At 39.1% G+C, this 15,722-nt stretch overlaps 1 protein-coding gene and 1 long non-coding RNA gene across 3 annotated transcripts in view; one reads left to right on the forward strand and one right to left on the reverse strand.

The window, feature by feature from the left end:
- Positions 1-6,014, reverse strand: part of Maoa (monoamine oxidase A) — a 71,973-nt gene extending 65,959 nt beyond the window's left edge. The window contains exon 1 of the mRNA XM_005323982.5: positions 5,234-6,014. Coding sequence (XP_005324039.3) covers positions 5,234-5,984 — 751 coding nt within the window. The 5' untranslated portion in view covers positions 5,985-6,014. The remainder of the gene's footprint in view (positions 1-5,233) is intronic.
- An 847-nt stretch (positions 6,015-6,861) lies between these two features.
- LOC144371771 (uncharacterized) lies at positions 6,862-9,401 on the forward strand. 2 transcript variants are annotated; one of them, XR_013431873.1, is made up of 3 exons: positions 6,862-7,058; positions 7,770-7,831; positions 9,037-9,401. It is a non-coding gene; the product is annotated as an uncharacterized LOC144371771 (long non-coding RNA). The 2 variants fall into 2 exon arrangements; XR_013431872.1 differs by having other exon boundaries at positions 6,862-7,831.
- Positions 9,402-15,722: the final 6,321 nt, after the last annotated feature.

Consider the following 15,722-nt stretch of genomic DNA (forward strand, 5'->3'; position numbering starts at 1 on the left):
ATTTCAACAAAAAGGGAAACTGTCATATGTTGTGTACTCAATTTTTGAAACTAAGAACGTTAGTCATTCTTCTTGCAAAACGGCTTTTTTGTCTCAGATGATGAGAAAAATCCAATTCTTGCCGGCTTTATACAAACTGAATTCTGGGCAGCTAGTGCTTTCAATTCTTTTAGTAGAGCTCAGCTCGTAAACAAAAATAAGGGGGGAATTCTATTGCTTAGACACTGTTTGGACACTAAAAGCTCTTTATACAAGACACTTTTTGCAGATTTTTTTAAAACTCCAGGGCTATGACTAAGGTGTTTTCACTGTGCCTTTGTTAAATATTCACAGTTCACACAGGCACAAAAATCTGGCAGAGTTGGCACACCAGGGTCATCTCAATAGCTATCAGCATCACATCCCTAGAGGCACAGGGGGTAACTCTTTTCCTTCCCTGGCATTTCTGCTGGGGGCTTATATTAAGCCCTGTTCATGTATGACTTACATTTTCCTGACTCCTTACTAGTGTGTCTCCAATTCTTCCTGTTTGGTATGTCTTTTTTCCATCTTCCTATTCCTATCCGTTAAAATCCTACTTCTCTTTGAAGGTCCCAGGACGTTGTTCATATTCATAACATTCATATCTATCTCACTATATTCATGTCAATTATTTGCCCACTTGATTACTTCTTCCAAGAGGATAGGGGCACCTTCTGGGCAGTGATGCTATTTACTCATCTTTATCTACCTCTATCCCTTGATCTAGCCACTGTATAGCATATGGTAGCGGCTCAAAAATGCCTGAACAAGTTCGGGAACCAGAGCTACTGCTGCTTGTAATGAGTTGCTTTGAGGAATATAACATTCACTTTCCCCTCGATGTGTTCAGAGCTATAGTCAGATAATCATTAAGGAGATGCTGTTAGGAGGATTAAAATCTTAGGTGATCCAACTAGATTGCTTTTAAAACCCTTTAGACTCAAGGAGTCTGAAATTCTAAACAGCCCTGTGAAAGATAGTATGCATTGTCCCCTAGAGGTGGGCTTTTTTTCTCTTTTCCTTGTTTTTCTCTTTAAAGAAAGACATCTCAGAAATTTCCAGTTAAGGGCAAATATTAAAATCTGTTGGGGCTGGGGTTATAGCTCAGTGGTTGAGTGCTTTCCTGGCATGTGTGAAGCACTGGGTTTGATCCTTAGCACCACATAAAAATAAATAAAGATACTGTGTCCATCTACAACTAAAAAAAATCTGTTGCTGGTCTTCTATCATTTTTTCTATTTGTAGCAGCTTGGCTTATGAGCAAGAAAAATAAAAAGCATCTTACATTAGTGGCTCAACTACTATCCTTAAAATAAATCAAGAAATAAGAGGCAAAAATTGAATGTAAATTGTTAAATGCAGATTATAAGCTCTACAAAGAGGATGGTGGAGTCAATGGGAGCCAGAGTAATCAATGAAAGGATCTTCCTCCAGGTATTGCAGGATGGATAGGGTATAAACAAATGAACAGAGAGAATTTCCATGTTAAGAAAGAAAAAAAATAGGAAAGTTATGAGGGAAAAAATAAACACAGTGTGGCACTGAGAACAAGAGGCAGCATGACTAAAGTTCAAGTCCAAGTTGGGGTAGAGTAAGAAATGCTACTTGTCTACCAAAGCGGGGTGAGATAATTGGGAACATGAAGGGTTCTTAAGAGGCTGGTAATAGGAGACCACTAAAAGTCCTAAACAGATGAGCAAGGTAATGGAAGAAGAGGTTAAGATAAATCAAGTCCTGGAGAATACTGCGTGTAAATTAGATGCAAAGGGAGAGCTATTACTGTAAAGAGTGACAACTGGGAAGAGTATCAATCAGATAGGCTTCAGGGGTCAAAATTTTGCCCTGGAGATTGGGGGTAGAGGAATGGTCACAGGGGAAGCAAAAGAGGAATATCCCCAAAGAGAATCTAGACCTGCTAAAAGGGTATGGGGGGGGAGGTTGGGAATGTAGCTTTGCAGAAGAGTGTGTGCTTAGTGTATGCCAGACTGTGGGTTTGATCCCCAGCATCGCGAAAAATAAGGGGGTGTAGAGAATGAAAGAAAAAAAGTATGTGTCAAGAATAATAGAAAAAATAGTAGTAACTCCTTCTCCCACCCACTAAAAACCAAAAAAAAAAAAAAAAAGGAACTAAGGAAGAGATGCTGAATTGAAAGACATGGTAGCTTTTGGACATGGTCAATCTACAGTATTTCCAAATATCCAGGAAGATAATCTAAAGGATAGAAGTTGAAAGAAAGAAAAGAATTCAAATTAGAGATGTGGGAGCTTTCTACAGATAAGAGAATGCTGAAGTTCTCCGTTGTGAAAGAGAGGACAAGTTCTCAAAAGCTCAAAAGTGATGAATCACAGAACCTTGAGATCATTTCAAAACCAGAAGTTCGCAAGAGTATCAACTCAGTTAAAGGAAGAAAAAAAAAAACAATCAATGTGATATAAAAATTCAGAATTTGAAAGTGTCACAGAAAACATGAAGAGTTTTAAAAATTCTTGTTGATAGATAATGGGTGATGATGGACAAGGGCCAAAGTAAGTAAAAGAAACCAGTATACTAATAAATAAGTAGGGCTGTTTCCCCTTTCAGCTATTAACATAGTATATAAAATTATTTAGTGGGTGAACATAAAGAAGGGCTTTGTGGCTGTAAGACACACTCCATTTTATTCTATTAATGATAAAAGGAGATATAACAAGATGTGCAATTATTTGTACAAAGATAGTTATAATTCTGTTATCATATATTGATTTTGAGTAATATTATTGAGAATATGTATCCTCTGGATGTTACATTTAGGAATGACACTACAAATGCTAAGTATTGGTCATATGTTATAAATGTGTGAGTAACTTAACAAGTGTTTAAGTCTCAACAAAAGTTAAAAGGAACATCCAAATGCATTTAAAACCTAGAGAGACTATCAACTCATGGTATATGGCCAAGCACATACAAGGAGGATGTGTTTTGGAATTCACAAGAATGTATAGGAAAAAAATGCTGGTTCATGGAATACCCAGTCTATGTTGGGACCTAACAGAAACCAGTTACATCTACTTCTATTTTAGTTGTGAATCATCTGAAAATATACTGAAGACAGAAAAAAAATGTTTCTGGTCAGGTTGGGTATTAAAATTACTCAGATCTGACTGATAGAGATGACATTTGGGGAAGCCAAGTGCTTTCCCCACTGTCATTGATGAACAGGAAGCTGGCCTCTGGAATAAAGACATGAACTACTTACTGCTCAAGAAATGCCTTCAATTTGTCCCAAATGGAAATGAACAAATTAATAATAATGACTATGAACAGATCCCAATTTGGTGGGGTCTTATATAATTTCGACATTCTCTTTATAAAATAGAAAGCAAAATTGTGAAAAGAAGATTCAGTACGGAACTAGTTATTTATTTAGCACAAGAAACAGAAGGGACTTCAAGCTGTAAGGCCATAAAGCATAAGGTTCATCAGCTACATGCTAAATCCACATCTGATAATGACCAAGTATTGGGAATCGGGTGGGAGAAAGGAGAAAGATCAATAAATCAGGCAGAGGGAAAAACAAAAAATAAAACTCTCTTACAGGAATACTGGAGACAAGCAAAGAAAAAGGTAAGAATAAAATCCTAGAAAGATCCCCAAACTGTGTGGTATATAGACAGAAGAGGAGACAGAACTCCTAATCAATTAATCCTACAAATTATCATCATATTAATTTTCCAGTGACCAACAATCATATTGCTTCTAGAATGCTTGCCTAGAAGGACAAGGTGTTTGAAAATACCAGTCAACAAGTGTTTGTTAAAGGAGTGAATAAATAAAGGAATGAAGGTGAAACAATAGAAATGCTCCTTTTTCTTACTCTCCATCAAAATCTGCTATCGTCTGATGCTCCTACCTAAATACATGTTTTTTCTCAAACTGGCTGGAATTGCAAAGCAACAGTTCATCAGTTCATGTCAACCTCTTCTCTGGTGATCAAGACTGTTTATCCTGAACAGCCTGAGTCAAAAGCTATTTGTATCCAAAATTAATATATGAATATGTTCAGCCTCGTCAAAAGATCACACATAAAAAAAATGGCTCCTTGTTGGGGTACCTTATTTAGTCCCTTCCACCTTTCTTCCCCTTCTTTCTAAATCACATTCTATAGGTATATTTGAAATTACTAACACCTGGGGAGAGGGGACATGTCAGTATGGGATTCTAGCTAGGACTGAAACATATAACACAATCTCTAAATTTCAAACAATATTATGGCAATTTATATTAACAATGTAAATTAAATATTAATATTAACAATATTAATGGAAATTTAATGTATTAATCATGATGAAGCTTCCAGGGAGATACCCAAAAGCCTTATGCACTACTCACTTGATCAACCACAAACCCAAGCCAGAACCAAGGGACAAAATGCAAGTCAGTAAGGGTTCTTAAAAAAAGGACACAACCTGCCCTCAGCCCCTGCTTCATAAAAACATTCCCTTGGGCAATAAAAGCCCTACACCTTCCTGCAAGTTCTGAAAAAATGGGAGTAGTAATAGGTTGAAACTAAGAGCTCACCTTTCCTTTTAATTTTTAATTTCACCTTTTCCTAAAGGATTCTATCTCCCTGCTCTTCACCTACCAAATTTTCTAAGGAAAAGTGCTTTAGAGAAGAGCAGGACTGGATACTACTACTACTACTACCACCACCACCTCAATACTACAGAAATTTGTAGTTCTGTTTAGAGCAAAGGATGTGAAATCAGTAAGGTAAAGCAGCCACCTCAGTAATTAGGAGTGAGGGTTTTAAATGAGAGAAAATGGTTCAGCCACTTCCCAGCTAGGCTATTTGATCTCCTGACAGTTATTAAACCTGTCTCCTCCCAAGACTTCAGTTGCTTGGTTTTGTGAAATATGGCAAATTTGGCACCCACCATATAGAACTACTAAGGACTGAGAAAATCTACAAAAAGTGCTAAATGTAACTGTAACTGCACAGCAAGAGTTAATTAAATATTAGTATTTAATAATAGTAAAATAATTGCGCCTCCCTCTCCCAGTTCACACCACTAGCAAAATGGACCCAACCCCCATTCCTACCTCATAGGATTTGGAGCCCGGGCACAGTTACACTCTACACATCAGAGACCTCCAAATACCACAGTCACATTGCAAGTCCCCCACCCCAGGCAGGCCAGGGACCCTCAGGCCACCGCTATGGTGCACACTGACCTGAGATGCCGCCTCCTATCACGACTACGTCGAACATGTGGCCTGCGGTACTCGCTTTCTCCCGACTCGCCATGCTTTGGTTGGAACTCTCCGGACGCGGAGGCGTGGGTATAAGAGTGGGGACCGCCAAGGACCAGGCGGACCCTTTTACCCCCTCTAGCCCGGCGTCCGGGGGCGGAGCCAATCTTTCTAACGATACCCAGGGGTAGGGCAATGAAGGCGGGGCGGACTCTGGTGCCGACACTCGGGGAGCGCCTGGGGGCGGAGCTGATCCTTCCAGAGATACCAGCGGGGAGCCAGGCGCTGAAAACTGGGCGGGCTCTTGTACTGACACTCGGGGGGTGTTATTTGGTACAGGAGGTATTTGTAACGAATTCCGGGGAGTGCTGCGCACTGGGGGCATGGCGGACCCTTGTATTGATATTTGGGAGGCGTTATTGGGCATCGGAGGTCCTTGAACCGACATTTGAGAAGGGATATAGAGTGTACGAGGTACTGGTATTGGTAACCAAGGATAGCCGGAAAGAGAGGGCGTGATGGATCCATGTACTGACCCTTGGGGGGAGTTATTGGGTGTAGGAGGTGCTTGTACCGACAGTTGGGAAGGATTATTGGATATAGGAAGTCCTGGTACCAATACCCAGGGATAGCCAGACATTAAGGTTGGGGTGGGCTCTTGTAGCGACCCTCGGGGTGTGCTGTACACTGAAGGTGCGTCTGACGCTACTAACTCTTGATAAGAGCTAGGCATAGAAGTCAGGGAGGACCCTCGTCCTGACAGCTGGGAGGAGCCCAAGGGCAGGGTAGATTCTGCTCCCGATTCCCGGTGAGTGCCAGCGTCTTGGGAGGAGGATGGGGAGGACCCATGTAAGGTGGTTGACTGACTGGCAGGTGTGAGGACATGATCCTTAACTCCTTGGGAGCTTAAGCTCCTGGGGCTAGCCGTGGAGCTGTTATCATTTCTCTGGCCAGAACTAGTGCTGAGGTGGGAAGGCGCACTGGAGCTCCGGGACTCAGTAGGGTTCTCAGTATGCAAACTAGATGGGACATCAGAAGTTGGTTGGGATAGGGTCCGCCACTCAGAGTGGGTGCTCCACTCCGAGTTGCTCGAGCCTGTACCCGCGTCGGAGTCTAGGTTCTGGACCGCGGCAGGGAGGTCCGGGGCTTTGGAAACCAGCCCCGCCTCACGCCCCCTGCCGCTGCTGCCGACGCCAACGCCGACGCCAACGCCTACGCTGCTGTCTTTGCCTCTGCCTTTGCCGCCTCTGCCGCCGCCGCCGCCGCCCGAGGTGGCCACACTGTATGCGCTCATGGTTCTTGAGTTCGCGGGGCGCTGGCAGAGGCGTCCTGCCACCCCTAGCCTCCCCTACCCGCGCTTGCCTTGCGGGCCCCGCTGTCAGGAGTCTGCGCTCTCAGAAGCCGGGAGGGAGGGCCCAGCCCATTAGGAGGCGGGGAGATGAGGCGCTGGTGTGGCCTAGCTCCGCCTTCCCCGTCTGCGGGCCGCTGCGCGCGCGTGCAGAGCTCTGCAGTTGGTAGTGGCCAAGTGATACCATTGCAGAGGGGAGGACAGTGGCCCGGCAAGAGTAGGAGCGTAGGTGTAGGTGTGGCCAGGTGGGTTCTTAACTTGTTGATTTCTTTCTTATGCTTCAATTAAGAGGGATATTGGCGGCAAGGGGCTTGGAAAATCAGATATCTGAAAGAAACAAACGCAGTGGGCAGGGTCGCAAAACCACGTCCTGGCTGCACTTGGTCTGCCCCCTTTGTGACGTCACTTAGGGCCTGGTGAGGTCTGCGCAGCCGCGAGCTCTCCCTGAAGAGAGGAGGGGTAAGGTGGAAACTGTCACTTGGGGGAGACCTGTTAGTTATTAGTTCTTTATGGTTTTTTTTCCCCCCAAGCTGAAATGCTTAATTGAAACAGATAGGCAGGAAAAATAACTCGGTTATCACAGATTAAGAGGGACAGGAATATAAAAGTGAAAGTCAAAGGATGGCTAAGGCACAGAAACAAATAAAAAGGAAAATGTGTTTCCCCATTCTCCTGAAACAGCGATATGTAGTGCTTACACTTCATTGTGCAGCTACTCTTCTGTCTTGCTAGTTTTATTTCTTTCTTAAAATCCCACATTTTCCTATCCTTCTAAAATGGAATTTGTCATCACTGGAACCCTCAAATAGATGACAGTATGATATGAATTTAGGGTAAATGATGAGAACTCCAAGATATTAACTAAATATGTGTTCCTACCTATAAAAGTTTATCCTGCCTGACCAACAAACATCTTTTGAACAAGCTGTGAGGAAATATAGATGTAGTAGTATTTATCTGTATTTAATAGTTTTTACCACCTAGAAAAGGACTTGAAATTGAACTAAATTGGGATCATTTTTATCTTATTAGACTCTGAAGTACTGAGAGAGGAAATAATAAAGAAGCCAGCTCTTTCTAATGTAATTCTACCCAGTTCTCTCCTTATTCATGTTGCTTTTATTTTGGTTTTCATTCCAATATGTGATCTCACACTATTGCTAATGCAAGGAACGGGAAATATGCCGGCAACACAAGACAGGCCATTATCATTCCAACACAGTCTTGTAGAGGTAGGTTTTGAAAGCTCAGACCAAAAATGGAATCTTGGTTTATTGTGGAATCTGACTAGAGTTCATTGAAAAATAGAAGTGAGACAGAGTGAACAACCTGATTGTCTATAACCTACTCAACCAGTCAATTGGTTACAGTTTAACTTGTTTATTTGTTATAGTTTAGTTACTTGGCTACAGGGTCTCCTACAACCAACCAAAATGCAGTTACTGTAATTAAATTCTGTATTGGTTTGGTCTGTTGGAAGCAATGCAGGTGCCCAATCCAAATCCATGACCTATGCAAGTTTTTATTTAACATGTATTCTTACCACACTGGAAATTACCTTTGTGTGAGGAAAAGTAGAAATGTTCCAGAAAGAGGAAACAATGTGAGCAAAGGTCCTGTGGTAGAAAGAAGCATGGTTCATTGGGGCAACTAAAAGTCAGCCAGTGGAGCTATGGCAAGGGGGAAGTGCTGGAGACAAAGCTGCTGATGACAGCTGAGCTAAGGTAAGACTGTTGATCTGGACCTGGGAATATAACTCAGTGGTAGAACTCCTGCCCAATATGCACAAGGTCCTGGATTCTACCCTAACACTGAAAAATGTCATTTTCCTTTATCCAAAGAACACTGCAAGATTTTTAAGTAAGGAATTATGCCCAGAGTGAGTTTTGAAAAGATCTGGCTTCCTGCCATGTGAATAAGGGGCAGAGGGAAGCAAGAAAAATAAATAGATACAGAAAGGGCAAAGTTAGGAATTCTTCATAGAAAGAGATAAAAGTGTCATAGACTAAGGACTTTTTGAAAAGAGCTACCTAACGTAAGTTGTGCCTTTTAGTTCAGGGTGCACCCAATTTACAGAAAGCTTACAGGGTGGAAGCCAGGAAGATAAATACCCAGCCTTCATGTTCTGCCTCCCTCCAGTCTTCCACTGATCCTATCTGTAGTCCTAATCCAACCCCCAACTATGTGACAAGGAAACCTGTTGATGCAGTTCATACAGATCAGCCATTAGGGAACAGAACATTGGCGCAAAGGGAAGTAGTGTTGAAGTGAGAGCTAAATGAGCAAATGGATATAACACTTAGTGTAGTACCTGATATGTAATGATTACTCAGTACATATTCACGTGTTAATTTTTAAAAGCTACATTATATTTTCATAGCATGTATTATAATTTATTCAACAATTATATTCTTTTCACTTAAATTTTTATTTTCAGACAGGGTCTTGCCAAGTTGCCCAGGCTGGCCTTTAACTTGTTATCCTTCCATCTCAGTTTCCTGAGGATCTGAATTACAGAAGTGTGCTACTGTGTGCAGCTTCCAATAGTCTTTGTGTTAATCAGTTTTTCCATTGTGACAAAACATCTGAAAAAATCAACTTAAAAGAAGAAAAGATTTATTTTGGCTCACAGTTTCAGAAGTTTTAGTTCATGATCACTTAGTCCATTGTTTCTGAACCTGTGGTAAGGCAGTACATCATGGGAAAAGGCATGGCAGAGGAAAACTATTCACCTGGTGGTAGCCAGGAAGTGGAGGGAGAGAAAGGGAATGAAGGAGAGGGACAAAGGAGCCTGGGACAAAATATACCTTTCAAGGGAACAACCCTGGTGACCTACTTCCTCCAACTAAGCACCACCTCCTAAAATTTCCACTAGTTTCCAGTAGCCCATTTAGCAGTTAATCTATTGATGAGGTTGGAGCCTTCATGATCCAATCATCTCCTAAAACTCACACCTCTGAACACTGTTGCACTGGGTGTTCAAGCCTTCAGCACATGAACTTTTAGGAGACATTTCAGATTCAAACCATATCAGTTTTGTCTTTTTAAATTTTTTTTTACAAATTATTTACAATATTCATACACATTCTTTTCATTAATACAGTCATATACTTAAATGAATTTGAAACTTATTTCATCCATAAAGAATTCTCTTGGTTAATTTAGTTGAGATGATGATGTTTTCTAAACATTAATTTGGGTAATTTATATTTGCCAGCCTTATTTAACATCTTTTTAAACAGGTCTTCATCTCCAGTATACCCAAAGGAAATTGTTTTCTTTATCCCTGATACTAAGCAATTTTATAAGGATAATGTATATGTGTTTGAGCACGCATGTGTGTCTCTGTGTGTGTGTGTGTGTGTGTGTGTGTGTGTGTGTCTGTACAATCATAAATTCTGTGATTTTTAAATTTTGAGTTTTTTAAGATATGAAAAATTATACTCTATAGCTGTAATAAAAACTGTAATGCATTCTGCTGTCATGTATTTAAAATAAAATAAAATCAATAAAATGGAATAAATAAATAAAACCACAAGCACCAATAAATAAATAAATAAATAATTTTTGAGTTTTTTTATTAATCCCTATGATAGAACTTGGTTTATTGCCTCTAACTTGGTTTATTGCCTCTATTATAAGTGTTTGGTTTCTTCCTGAAAAAACACCTATAATTATTGTTAAGGTTTGTATCTTAAGTGTCTGCCATAAGTTCATATCCTAAAGACTTAGTTGCCAGCCTATAACACTATTAGGAGGTAGAACTTTTAGAGGTGGTGGGCCTAGTTGGAGAAAATTGGGCCACTGAGGTGTGCTCATGAAGGGTATATTAGGACCCCCAGACTCTTCTTCTCTCTGTTTGCTTTCTGGCCACCATGAGGTAAATAGGTTTCCTCCACTATATGCTTCCACCCTAATTTACAGCTTTGGCACAGATGTATATTTACTGAAATCAAGCAATCATGAACTGGAACCTCTGAAAGGAGTAAGAGTAGAATGCAAGTAGGGATGGAAGTGTTCTTCTGCATGTGCTTAAAATTGTGTATCTCCCATTAGGGAGTCTTTGTGGTCTTAACTAAACCTTCAGACTCACAAAACTACCTATATTTGGCATCAGTTTGCTCAACATGATATAGAACAAAAACCACAACTTGTAGCAGGCCAGTGTTCAGTGTTTACTTTCCAAAGGAGTCCTTGTAGCAGATCATAAAACGATCCAAATAGTGAACTGCAGCTTAGTCTCCTAAGCAGTATTTTGGTAAAGTAGAACAAGATTCACATCAGACAAGTGTGGAGCCTAGATTGTCTTAACAGACTTATACCTCATAGGAAGTAATGAATTTTATAATTCCTCATGTATTGTATCTAGGGATCATATTAAATGCCACTACATTAAAGGAAGCCCAAAGTTATGGCTTTTTAATTATTTATAAATGTTTAACTGTCTATCAGTCCAGAGGCTATTTCCAGTGAGAGGGCACATAAGTAATATGTTGATTAACAAAATAGGAACAACTTGAGCATCAAAAGAAATTATGAGGGCTTGGGCTCAGTGGCAGAGCACTCCTCACATGTGTGAGGCACTGGGTTTGAGTCTTAGCACAAAATAAAAATAAACAAAGAAAATAAAGGCATTCTGTCCATTTGCAACTACCAACTTTTTTTAGAAAGAAAGAAATTATGAAGCCAGGTGTGGTGGTGTATGCCTGTAATCACAACTACTCAGGAGGCTGAGGCAGGAAAATTCCAAGTTTGAGGTGAGACTGGGCAACCTAGTGAGACCCTTTCTCAAAATAGAAAATGAAAAGGGCTGGAGACATAGCCCATAGGTAGAATATCACTGGGTTCAATACTTAGGATTGTTAAAACAAAAACAAAACAAAATAATTTTGGTGATAATTAATAATACATTAATAGAATCCATCAGCCAAAATAAGTCATGAAGCATACAAAGAAAGGGATTAAAAATAGAAAGCTCTTATTTACAGAAAAGTATTAGGCAGTGAGTGTGGAAGGAATTATTTTTAAAAAACACTCTTGTAATAATTGATTGGAGCAAGAATCTCAGTAGGTACTGAAAACTTTGAAAGACTATTGGGAGACATTTTATTCACAAGTTCTTCAAGTATCACTCCACAGATTATTTTATTAACAATAAGGGAAAAATTACTTTACAAATAAGAGATCTGGCGGTTACCACTTGAACCAAATGATTTAACTTCAGATCACTAGTCATGATTAATCTAATTTGTCCTTTGATGTAATGCAATAAGTCTACAACGTCAATTATGGTGTAATTTTACTAAAAATGTTTAACTTGAATATAATCACAAGGAAACAATCAGACAGAGCTGGAGACAGGATACTTTAAAAAACAACTGGATTTTTAAAAGTTAGTATTGTAAAAAATTAAAAGGCAGAATAATTGTTAAATATTTTTTTAAAAAATAGGGCTGGATGTTTAACTCAGTTTTAGAATGCTTGCCCAGTATGAAAAGGGCCCCGAGTTCCATCACCAGAAAAAAAAATGAAGAGAATAAATTGATATGGCTAAAGACTATGTGAGACTTGATTGGTTGGATTCTGGAGTGAAAGATGAAAAAGCTATAGACATATGACAATTGAGGAAATTTAAATATGAGCTGTATGATATTATTGATTAGTGTTAATTTTCCTAAGTGTCATATTTAGGTACTACTACAGTCATGAAGGAGAATATTCTTATTCTTAGATACAGGTTGAAGTTCTTTGAGGTGAAATATCATAAGTACTTCGATTTATTTTTAAATAATTCTAGAAATATCCAGACAAACAATCGAAGTATGCTCTCCTCCACAACACACAAGCACAGAATCATAAAACAACTGGTGAATCTATATGCAGGGTATATTTGTGTTAAACAAAATATTCTTTTAACTCTTCTATAGATTTGAAGGTTTTTTTTCAATATTAAGTGTTGGGGGAAATCAGTTCAATGGAAAAAGTATTTCAAACCCAAAATTCTTTACCAAAATAATTTATTAATTATGAAGGCAAAAGAAAATCGCCTTCATCCAAGCAAAAAAGAAAGCTTACCTCTTTTTCTGAAAGATAATTTGAGGATACATTCCAGAAAAATAAAGCTGAAAACTAGAAAGACTGTCTCATGAAAGGAACTGTCTAGAAACCCAACAAAATAATTGGAATGACCACCAGTCAGCAGTCCAGAAAGTAAATAGAATTTATAATTCAGTGGGCTCTAAGAATATAGTGAATTCCCCAATGGAGATATAGAATAAGTAAAGTTGAAGACATTAACACTACGGTAAGTAAAAGGATGGGGTTCAGAACACATTACCTTAAAATATTGCACATTGCCATTTGAGAAAACAGCTGAAGGAGAAAGGCCACTCTCACCTTCCTCTTGTCATATAACTGTGAAGCATACCAGAAGACCTACATTCAAGTGGTGCTCTCCTTATGCCTGAAGAAAATTCCCTTTTCTACAAGAATATACAGACAGAGGGGAGAATCTGAAGAAGCAGATCTTGCTAATCCCTCCATGTTTATTACCATTACATGACCCTTTTTTGTCCTCCATTTATGATTGTCCACTCTTCATCAAATTGAAGCTTAAAAATACATTTTACCTATTTATTTAGGTCTTAATTTCTGAAGACTCCTATGTAAAATTTATATTAGATAAATATGTATGCCTTTTCTTATTAATCTGTCTTTTGTTATAGGGGTCTCAACCATGGCCCTAAGATGGGAGGAAACGTATTTCTTTTCTTCTACAGAGGGAAATTATTATCCTCTTAATTAACAACAACAACAACAAAAAAAGTCAGGGTTGAGGGTATAGCTCAGTGGTAGAATCCGTGCCTAGCTTGTATGAGGGTTAGCTCTCCAACAATGGGAAAAAGGAAAAGAAAAAACAAAAGAGTCAGAGAAACAAATAAAAATGAGGTATAACTGAGCAATTTGTTACATTTAAGAAAAGTGAATCCACTTTCATCTCAGCACTAAGAAATTCTCCTTTTTGTGGCACAGTGACCATGACTTGAAACCAGAAAGAAAAAGTATTGTATAATTATGCCATGCTATTTGGCTCTACAATGAATAGTTTTCATAGTATCATGAATTGGTATTGTGGTAAAATAAGCACTCCCATATGTTGCTGCAGAAGTATAAATTTCAGTAGTCTCTTTGAGGATAAACTATAATTAAAATCTTAAAAAATATGCCCTTCCACCTAGTAATTGAACTTGAGGGAATTATCCTAAGGAAATAATTACAAGAAGAAATTTAGCTATAAGCACTTCCATTGTTATATAAGTGACCAAAGGGGATTTGTTAAATTTGTTTTGGTTTACCCATAAAATGATGACTGCAGCCACTAAAAAGTATGATATATATTTTATTCAGGAACCATCATGGCTGTCTTAATCTATTGACTTATTTAAGAAATATTTATCAAGTACCTGTTTTATTCTAGGCATTGTTCTGAATATCATGGATATATAGATAGCTAATAAAGCTTATATGGGCCGGGGAGTAGCTGGGGTTTGAACTCAGGGGCTCTTAATCACTGAGCCACATCACCTGCAGTTTTTTAATATTTTATTTAGAGACAGCATCTCACTGGGTTGCTTAAAGCCTTGCTAAGCTGCTGAGGCTAGCTTTGAACTCATGATCCTCCTGCCTCAGGTTCCTGAGCCACTGAGATTACAGGTGTGTGCCACTTTGCCAGGCTAAAGCTTAGATTTTAATGGGAGAGAAGAATGAGCAGAGAAAACAATAACTCAATGAAGAGAGGTAATGTTTCAGATGATAAAATTTCTCTGAAGAAAAATCAAGCAGAGTAAAGAGAAAGAGAATAATAGGATACTGTATAATATTTTGTATAAGATGGCCAGTGAATTGGGGGGCAGAGCCAAGGATATATCTGGAGAAAGAGCATTCCAGGAAAACAACAATGACAAAACAGCAAGTGCAAAGAAATAATGCTAGAAATATGCTTGCCTTTTTTTGAGGAAGAGCATAGAGAAAATATTGGAGTGGAGTGAGCAATGAGGGAACTGGTGGGAAATGTTGGGGGCAAATTTTATTGGGCCTATGTACTATCCTAAGGAATTATTATTATTTTTTCCTGAGAGACAGGAACCATTTGAAATTTTGAGCAGAGGAAGAAGATAATTTGACTTTAATTTTAGAAAAGTAATACTGTTTGCTTTGTAATTGATAGACTGTAGAGACCTTTATCCTGGAATCTCATCACTTCTACCAAATTCTATTGTTTTATAGAAGTGATGCTATGCAACTTCTGAAGCTAAGCCATTGTTATGATCTGAATGTTTGTGTTTCCTCAAAATTTATATATTGAATCTTAACCTTGGAGACAGTATTGTGAAATGGTGCCTGTGGGAAGTGATTGAGGCACATGCCTATAATTATCCCAGCTACTTGAGAGACTGAGGCAGGAGGATCACAAGTTCAAGGCCAGTCTAGGCTGAGGCAGGGGGATCACAATTTCAAGGCCAGACTTGATGAGACCCTGTCTCAAAATTTAAAAAGGGAGTGTGGTGAAGTGCAGCTTAGTAGTAGAGTGTCCCTGAGTGCTATCTCCAGTACTGCCAAAAATAAAAATAAAAAAGAATAGAGAGAGAAGAGGGAAGGGGAGGGAGGGGAGGGGGATAGTAGAGGATAGGAAAGGCAGCAGAATACAACAGACACTAGTATGGCAATATGTAAATCAATGGAAGTGTAACTGATGTGATTCTGCAATCTGTATACGGGGTAAAAATGGGAGTTCATAACCCACTTGAATCAAAGTGTGAAATATGATATGTCAAGAACTATGTAATGTTTTGAACAACCAACAATAAAAAAATAAAATAAATAAAAAAGAAAAGAGGCTGAGGGATACCTTTCTGCCATTTCTACCATATGAACACACGTAGAAGGAAATGAGAAATAGACCCTTACCAGACACTGAATCTGCTGGTCTTGATCTTAAACTTTCCAGCCACCAGAACTGTGAATAATAGAGTTCTGTTGTTTATGTTACCCAGTCTAAGGCATTTGTCAAAACAGCCAGAAAGGATTGACAGTCCTATAAGGTCATGAATTTTCTACCTGGTT

This window comes from Ictidomys tridecemlineatus, chromosome X (genome assembly GCF_052094955.1).
Source record: "Ictidomys tridecemlineatus isolate mIctTri1 chromosome X, mIctTri1.hap1, whole genome shotgun sequence".
Taxonomy (NCBI): domain Eukaryota; kingdom Metazoa; phylum Chordata; class Mammalia; order Rodentia; family Sciuridae; genus Ictidomys; species Ictidomys tridecemlineatus.